We start from the raw sequence: 9360 nt of genomic DNA, 5'->3' as shown, positions 1-9360 counted from the left end.
GCCGGATTCAGCGCTCCTTTAATTCAGCTATTTAGTTAAAACGCTCAACGTAACTCCAATATTGCAGCTTCATTTATTAAAGGGAATGCATTACTTTACTCGTTACTTAATAGAGTCACATTATTAGGTAACTTGCGTTGGTTGTAATGCGTCTCCCCAACGCTGCCTATAGGACTAATAATAGACCATTTATAAACGTCGGACTCTGTATTATGTGTTCTCCTCCAATTCCATCGTCAGTCATAAACCGTGAGTGTGTCAGCGTCTTCTGATGATGCTTCAGTGTGTGCTGCAGTGTGTGTTAAATCTGTGTCTGTGTGTATTCAGAGGCCGTAAGCCGGGATCGGGCCGTAAGAACGGCGGCGCTGGAGCGAAGGGGAAAGACAAGAAGCTCTCAGGAACCGAATCAGAGCAGGAGGTACAGCAGCGCTCACTAATCACACTACAGATCCCACAATGCACTGGGGGAACACACAGGGGTTGCCAGGTTTGCAAAGCAGTACTAGCCCAAAAACAAGCCCAGTACGCATACTCCAAATCCGCCATTCCCCTGGGTAAAAAACATCACATCCAAACTAAAAGTGTGTTTTGACAAAAGATATGAATATTAAAAGAATAATGCCTGTATACTGTCTACATTATAATTATATGGTTTAATTAATATTTATTTATAATTATAAAACGCTTTACTCAGCAAGATTAGGCTACATGTTTCTGTGGAGGAACATTGTTGAGTCCACTGTAAATGTCTTTAGTGCAGTCCAGCGCTCAGGATGGTGCGTCCAGCAGCTGAACACCCTTTCACTGCTGCTGCTGCGGCTACAGGCCGACATGCAGACTTCTGATCTGGCTAATTCAGCATGTTTTAGGTAGGATTGTTTCTTCATCTTCCACCTGACAGGAACCTCCATTTAACTTTCCTTGACGGCAGTTTCAGTGTAGCGAGTCGCCTCGTCACCTGTCAGCTTGCGGTGCTCGTTAGCGCTCTACCGTAATGCGCAGTGTATGAGCAACTGCCGAAATACCTTGAATGACAGGTTCCTTCTGAACAGGCCTGGCCGCAGTCAAAATTCCCTCGCTTTAACTTCTCCGTCATCTTTTTTCACCTTTGCAGGGATGGATTTTAACGTTGTAATAAAAGATTTAATTACTTACGAAATGCATCACATCCCTATTCTTTTACTGCGCAAGCCTGGCCCGGCCCGACCCGACCCGACCCCGTCTAAAATGATAGAAATTAAACCTGAACCCGTCGGGTTCATGCAAAGCTCTGATTTGGGATTTAGATGTAATGTCAGTAGAGCTATGTAAACATTGTAAACTAAGCTTGGTAGATTCAAATAATGTAGTGTAAAACACCGTGAAACATCAATATCTGTGCATTGTCCAATAATATAAAAGCGTATCAGATTCATAGACTTTTGGCCAGCGGAGAAATTAAAATGGTCGTGCTGAACTGAGTCTGGTTCTCTCAAGGTTTTTTCCTCACTCTCCTATTGGTGAAGTTTTTTTTCCCTCTCCGCTGTCGCCACTGGCTCACATGGTTCAGGATTGGTAGAGCTGCGCATCGATGAATTTGCTCTTCAGTGTTTGAACTCTCAGTAATGATTAAATCACACTGAACTGAGCTAAACTGAACTGAACTGAACTTAAACACTAAAACCTGAACCACACCGGCTGTTTCTCAATTCCAAGAACGCAGAGAACGGACTTGTGTTTTTGTGGAGAGCGGTCTTGCCAGGTGTCCTCGGAAGAACGAACTCAGGAGACCGCGAGGGCAGAGAACGCGTCCTTTGAGAAATGAGATGCTGCGTTCCTCCTGATGGTCACATGACCTTCACGTGTTTTTTTTAAATGGTAAATTATTTAAGCATTACAGCCTTCATACAACGATTTATTGTTTTCCCCTTTTCAAAATATATACTTTGCATAAAACATTTTAAATATATGTTGCACAATATAAATAAAACAGATTTTAATACGAATTTCAGCAAACAAACACCCTTAATGTGTTTATTCCTTTATTAAGATGTCCATGGTAATGTTTACCTTCACCGTTTCATTTAGGGAAACTCCTGAGGTAAATAGTTCATATCTCTGAACTTTAATAATAAATCTAGATAAAATGCAGCGCTTCTCACCTCCAGTCGCAATGACTTCTGGGACTTCCAGACCGAGTTCGGTGCTCAAGTCTGCATCGGTGCGTCCTCGATATCAAGAACACATCCGGGAAGTTTCACGCGTCCTCCGTACTTGTGGTCTTGAGTATTGGAACTGAACTTAGGCAGCTGATGATGATGTTGCACGAGGACGCAAGACCGCTGAAGAACACATATTGAGAAACAGCCACTGATCCAGTTACTATGACCATTTATGTGAAGCTGCTTTGACACAATCTACATTGTAAAAGCGCTATACAAATAAAGCTGAATTGAATGTATAGGTAATATAATGTATTTTATCTTTAAAAAAAAAAAAAGAAGAAGCTAAATTAAGCAAATAAAACGGGTAGCTCTACTGGGCAAAAAGCCTCTCAGACACTTCCAGAAGCTGTCATTCATTCATTCATTCTCACTATACTCAGGGTCTTGCTCTCTTGTTTATCCTCAGAGCATCCACGTGGGATAAAAGTCAGCATCATAACTCTGTCTTTCGGGAAACACAGTTGCTGTTTAATGCATGGTAAATCAGACTCATGTGAAGTAGCATCTCTGTGCAAAAGCACATTATGAATGCATGCTACACTCCCGCCTGCACACTGTTTCTTATAATGCTCAGAGTTTTGAGGTAAGAGACGTTTTCAGTTGCTATTCACTGACAGCCTCATCCAGCTCATCAAAATCAAAATGGAAAGCTGAATAAATCAGTCTCCTGATAAAGCCGGCGTATCAGCACGCTGCTACAGTGAACACATGATCCCATTCACGCCTTCTGATTGGTTTTCAGGATATATGGGCTTTTGCTGTCAAAGGCCAGCAGTGTTGAGTGGCTTTTTCCAGCAAATGAATGCGCTGACGCTGCCATTTGGATGATTTAAAGCAAGTCTATTGGTTGATGGTGTACTGCGAGCCTGAAGCACTCACTCGATGGCATTATCTCATGTTTATCGGCGTGCAAGACGTTTTGTGCACGAGCAGAGGCAATTGGCGCGCAAGCAAAGAGATTCGCATGCTCGTATTACATAAGTGCTCTCATGACATTTCTCCATTTGTCATTGCAATAACGCCACAGGTAGGAGGTGGATCTGTGTAAAAGGCCTGCCACCACAGCTGGAGAACATCCTAGAGGAAACACTGCGTATATATATGACACTGTGCGTGTCAACCAACTTTTAGTGTGTGCGTGTGTGCGTCTGGGATAAACTTTGAGTTAGTTGAGTGTGTTAATGAAGTGTGTGTGTGTGTGTCTGTCTGCAGTAAATATTGGGCTTGTTAAGTGTGTTGATGTAGCGTGTGTGATGGTTGCGTGTTAATGAGGTGTGTGTGATGGTTGCGTGTTAATGAGGTGTGTGTGATGGTTGCGTGTTAATGAGGTGTGTGTGATGGTTGCGTGTTAATGAGATGTGTGTGATGGTTGCGTGTTAATGAGATGTGTGTGATGGTTGCGTGTTAATGAGGTGTGTGTGTGATGATTGTGATGTTTTGTGTTCAGGATGATTCAGAGGACAGTGAGACAGAAGGAGAAGAGGATGAAGACGCATCCCGCACCAGCACACACACACAACCTGCGCCATACTACCACAGGTACAACACAGACAAATACACACAGACACACAACTTATGCTGCATCAACATAGATGCAACACGCACAGACACGCAACTTGCACCGTACTACTACAGTTACAGCACTAGAGGTGTAACGACCCACATAGCAACATTTCTCTGGCCCACACAATCAGGTTTTGCTTGGCCCACATGCCGCAGTGAATTACGGTACATGACTGGACCAAATCTGGCCTCCAGACAAGGGCCAAACACAAACCATATCTGGGCCAAGTCTCAGCCAAGTTAATAACTCATAACTGGGCCTGAACTGGGCCAGATAGGTTGGTGTGTCACGACAGCAATGAAATTGATAAACCCATGGAGTGATGCGCTTTAGGCACACTATGGGCACGCTTTTTCTCAAAGTGACCTGATTGGTAGAATTTTTTTTCTTTACTCAAAAATGATTTTAGTGTATTTTAAATGTGGGTCACGACTGGCCAAACTCACATGGCCCACTTATCACATTTTTAAATCTGGGCCAAATACTACGTTTTTCATCTGGCCCAAATCTTGTGTGCCGCCTTAAAAACGGTGCCACCTCTGCCAAACCCGGGCCATGTTTGGCCCACATGCTGTATGCCAGTGCCGGATGAATGCCTGCTGTGCCAGCTTTATACCAAATCTGGGCCAGAATTCTTTGCTACTAGGAGATATTACAAAATGAACTGAACTATTGCTATACACCAACTACGTACCGCGGTAGCTCTAATATATTAATATAGTAGAGCTGCACGATTCTGGCTAAAATGAGAATCGCAAATTTTATTTTATTTCTGCTTAAAATAAAGATCAGGATTTTCTCATGGTTCTGTAGATGTAAAATAAAGGTATGGTAAAAACAAGGATAAGGCACAACCTCGATAATAATGTTAAGTGTAGGTCTACTGGTTTCTATAAATAATTCTACTTATAATAATTCTGATGTTGAATTATTATGTTTGAGATTTATGCTTGCAATCTCTCATATTAGACTATTTTATTCACTGGTCAAATCAGACATTTGCCATTATCAGATTATATTCAACAATATATAGGCTAGAGTAGTTATACTGACACTGTAAACATTTATTTTCATGCACAACTGTGGGTTCGCTATGAAAGATAAAACATATCAAATGCTTGTCGTAATCATAACTCTACAATGCGATATGATCATTTAAATGAAGTGCACACTTTCAGTTTCATTCTGACTGCTAAGTGCTGTTCATACTTCGCGCGGCTCCCAAACGATCACTCTGTGCCACAAACTGAATATTATTTACAACTTTATTACCTGTTACTCGCAACACATGCAGGTTCTGTTCACTAAAGTAGACGCGTACGTGTCTATCATTAAGTAAAGCGCACGCGCGCCCTCTCTGTGATAACAGCTCACTGTCAGCAGCTCATGTTACGTGTGATTTCCCGATCGCGAAAACATCATTATATGAAGACAAAAAAGACATTTTTAGGTGAATTATACCTTATTAATACAGTATGTGACTCATTCCACATCATTTGGAGGTGTCAGTGTCACTGAGCAACGTGTGTGAAACAATGAAAAGACTCGCGCAGCCGCCTTTTCTTCTCTCCTGAACTTGAAAATATGATTGACAGAATCGTAGAAAGGCTGGATTAAGATCGTCTAGGGAGTCGAGTCGAGATTGTGATATTTAACGATTGATTGTGCAGCTCTAATATATATATATATTTGTGTTTGTCTGCTGATTAGCATAATGTACACTTTGCATGTGACAGATATTTACGGTGCATGTGTGTGCGTGCAAATTCGTGTGTGTGTGTGTGTGTGCGCGCGTTTAGTAATGTGTTGTCTATAATAACCTTGTGTCTCTCTGTCTCTCTCTGTCAGTGTGGGCATGTCGTCTCCGCAGGTCTCCTCTGTAACTCCTCCAGTGTCAGTGAGTCTCCTGCCGCCTGCAGTCGCTCCGCCAGCCGCCGAGGAGGAGGACGATGATGAAGACTACGACTCCTAGCCCCTCCCCTTCCTCATCCCCCTTCCTCTTCCTCTCCTGCTCCTCTGCTGGTGCTCTGCGGTGGACAGCAGCTCGGCGTCTCCAGCAGACCCTTTTTAAGTTTCTTTTAATCTTCTTTTATCGTCTCCTCTTCCTCTTGTTTTATCAGTGCTTTGTGTTTGGGATCGGACCCCAGGAGTGTGTTGGGCTGTAGGTTTTGCACGTCTTCTGTTCTCCGTCTGGGCATCACTCCGCTCGCCCTCCTCTTTATTTCAGCAGGAGAGATGCTGCTTCAGTTGGGTTTGTCTGGGAAATGCAGAGCTGTGGTTCTGCCGATTGCTTTGATCATGATGATGATGAAGATGATGAAGATGATGATCTGGTTTTTGTCCTTTTTAAGCTAGTTTTACAATTAAAGCTGGTCTCTTCAGTGTGTGTAGCGTCACACGGCACAGCACAGTGCTGCTCTTACTTAGATTGGTCTCATTTCCAGTCCAAACATCTGAACCTGCTGAAATCAGGAGGTGTTTTAGGACAGGTGCACCATGGTGTGGTGTGTTCAGACATACCGAGTCAAGCTGAGGGGAGTTTTAAGAGGAGGGGGAGCAGTATGATCCAGTGTTCATGTGGACACCAGATGATTGTGCTTCCCTCATGCTTGTTACTCTCCTCAGTCATGTCTGATATTGTTGACGCTTGCTGATTCCAGCATGTGTAGATGTTTGGACTGGACGTGAGGCTGAAGCTGCAGGTAGGACGGTGCGCTGTCTGCAGTGTGTCAGCGCTGCTCTTTTTAATTCCTCCTCTTTTATTTGGGCTGCAGACTCGCTTTGGTTTAGTCGTTTTAACGCGCTGGTCTCTCTCTGTGGTCTGTGAACATCCCTGTTTCTTTCTCTCCTTGTTGTTTTTTTTTTTATCCTTTTAGACTCTTTTAATGTTTGCTGTGAAGTGGAGAGCGAAGGTCTGTTCGCTTTTAACTTTTCTCCTCATTTTTTTGTATGAGTGAAATAAACTTTGAGGTTTCAGTACGCCACTCTCTCGCCCTGATTCTCTCCAGCGCAGACATCGTTCAGCCTGTGTGTGTGTGCGTGTGTGTGTGTGTGTGTGTGTGTGTGTGTGTGTGTGTGTGTGTGTGTGTGTGTGTGTGTGCGTGCACTTCATAATAAACTAGCCAATTCATAACAGAAACATGCTAGCAAACATGCTAATTCCTACTAAAACTAGCTAATTCATAACCGAAACATGCTAGTAAACATGCTAATTCCTACTAAAACAAGCTAATTCATAATAGTAACATGCTAGCAAACTAGCTAATTCATACTTGGAACACTAAAAAGATTATTTATATTAGAAACATGTTAGCCAACATGCTAATTCGTACTAAAAACAAGCTAATTCATTATAGAAACTTTAAAAAACGTTAATTTATACTAAAACTAGTTAATTCATAATAGAAACATGTTAACAACATGCCAATTCATAATAAAACTAGCCAATTCATACTAGAAAAATGTTAGCAAAATGCTAATCCATAATAAAACTAGATAATTTATACTAGAAACATGCTAGCAAACTCACTAATTTATAATAAAAACTAGCTAATTCATACTAGGTACACTAAAAAGGTCATTTATACTAGAAACATGCTAGCAACATGCTAATTCATACTAAAAACTAGCTAATTCATATTAGAAACATGTTAAGAACATGCCAATTCATAATTAAACTAGCCAATTCATACTAGAAAATGTTAGCAAAATGCTAATCCATAATAAAACTAGCTAATTCATACTAGAAACATGCTACCAAACTCACTAATTTATAATAAAAACTAGCTAATTCATACTAGAAACACTAAAAACATAATTCATACTAGAAACATGCTAGCAACATGCTAATTCGTACTAAAACTAGCTAATTCATAGAAACGTTAAAAAAAATCTTAATTTATACTAAAACTAGCTAATTCATAGTAGAAACATGCTAACAAACATGCCAATTCTTAGTAAAACTAGCTAATTCATAAACATGGTAGCAAAATGCTAATTCATAATAAAACTAGCTAATTCATAAACATGGTAGCAAAATGCTAATTCATAATAAATCTAGCCAATTCTTACTAGAAACATGCTAACAAACATGCCAATTCTTAGTAAAACTAGCTAATTCATAAACATGGTAGCAAAATGCTAATTCATAATAAAACTAGCTTAATCATACTAGAAATGTACTAACAAACACGCCAATTCATAATAAAACTAGCTAATTCATAAACATGGTAGCAAAATGCTAATTCATAATAAATCTAGCCAATTCTTACTAGAAACATGCTAACAAACATGCCAATTCATAATACAACTAGCTAATTCATAAACATGCTAATAAAACTAGCTAATTCATATTAGAAACACTAAAAAGATAATGTATTCTAGAAACATGCTAGCAACATGATAATTCCGACTAAAAACAAGCTAATTCATTATAGAAACATGTTAACAAACATGCCAATTCATAATAAAACTGGCCAATTCATAATAGTTACATGCTAGGAAACTTGATAATTCATGTTAAAACTAGCTTATCCATACTAGAAACACTAAAAAAAAAGATAATTTGTACTAGAAACATGCTAGCAACATGCTAATTTGAACTAAAAACTAGTTAATTTATAATAGAAACGTTATCAAACATGCTAATTTGTACTAAAACTAGCTAATTCATCATAGAAACATGCTAGCAAAATGCAAATTCATAATAAAGCTAGCTATTTTATACTAGAAACCCTAAAATGATAATTTATACTAACATGCTAGCAACATGATAATTCTGACTAAAGACTAGCTAATTCATAATAGAAACATGTTATCAAACATGTTAATTTATACTAAAGCTAGCTAATTCATAGAAGAAACATGCTAACAAACATGTCAATTCATAATAAAACTAGCTAATTCATACTAGAAACATACAAGTCAACATGCTAATTCATAATAAAAACTAGCTAATTCATAATACAAAACATGCTAATTGATACTGAAACATGCTAGCAAACATGTGAATGAAATGTACACTACAATTTAATCAAATGAAGTGCTAAGACGTCTAAATAGGAGCAATGATCTGTGTAAAGCTGAAGGTGTGAGGCTGAAGTGTTAATTTAACTCCACTGCTGAGATGCTTCAGATCTTTATATATTATATTTATATTTTACACTCAAACTTTGACCCATTCATGTGCTCTGAGCTGATCTGAGGCCTGACCTTTTATTCTATCATTTCTTGATAGGGAATTTGTGTGTGTGTGTGTGTGTGTGTGTGTGTGTGTGTTTGTCTGTGTGTGTGTGTGTGTGTGTGTGTGTCTCTGTGTCTGTGTGTGTGTGTCTGTCTGTGTGTGTCTGTGTGCGTTCTCCAGCAGCGGTCAGAAGCTCAGTTGACCAACACACTGTATAAACAACTGCATCCTTCCTGTAGAAATGATGACTCAGGCCTCTGTGTGTGTGTGAGAGAGAGAGAGAGAGAGAGAGAGAGAGAGAGAGAGAGAGAGTATGAGTGTGTACTTGTTTCTGTGTGAATATGAGTGTATTTATGTCTGTGAGAGAGACTGCAAGTGTGTGTGAGTGAATTAATGAACGTTGTGTGTGT

The 9360-nt window shown here is 39.9% G+C and overlaps 2 protein-coding genes and 1 long non-coding RNA gene across 8 annotated transcripts in view; 2 read left to right on the top strand and 1 right to left on the bottom strand.

Moving 5' to 3' along the window:
* Nucleotides 1–6752, top strand: part of drap1 (DR1-associated protein 1 (negative cofactor 2 alpha)) — a 660385-nt gene extending 653633 nt beyond the window's left edge. For 3 of the 6 annotated variants that reach the window (XM_087258800.1, XM_087258799.1, XM_087258797.1), the window contains 3 exons: nucleotides 1–418; nucleotides 3652–3743; nucleotides 5617–6747. The exon at nucleotides 1–418 is cut by the window's left edge. In XM_087258800.1, the coding sequence (XP_087114926.1) occupies nucleotides 272–418; nucleotides 3652–3743; nucleotides 5617–5740 (363 nt within the window). In that variant the 5' untranslated portion in view covers nucleotides 1–271 and the 3' untranslated portion in view covers nucleotides 5741–6747. Of the gene's footprint in view, nucleotides 419–3651; nucleotides 3744–5616 lie in introns of all 6 variants that reach the window. The other 3 variants (XM_087258798.1, XM_087258796.1, NM_205541.2) reach the window with 2 other exon arrangements.
* alpk1 (alpha kinase 1) overlaps nucleotides 1–9360 on the top strand; it is an 859869-nt gene that overhangs the window by 448707 nt on the left and 401802 nt on the right. The gene's annotated exons all lie outside the window — the stretch shown is intronic.
* Nucleotides 6618–7808, bottom strand: LOC147835855 (uncharacterized). Its single transcript, XR_015495362.1, has 2 exons — nucleotides 7336–7808; nucleotides 6618–7284 (listed from the first exon to the last, which is right to left on the bottom strand). It is a non-coding gene; the product is annotated as an uncharacterized LOC147835855 (long non-coding RNA).

Source organism: Danio rerio, chromosome 7 (genome assembly GCF_052040795.2).
Source record: "Danio rerio strain M-AB ecotype USA chromosome 7, GRCz13ab, whole genome shotgun sequence".
Lineage (NCBI taxonomy): Eukaryota > Metazoa > Chordata > Actinopteri > Cypriniformes > Danionidae > Danio > Danio rerio.
This window is presented reverse-complemented; position numbering and strand designations above follow the sequence as displayed.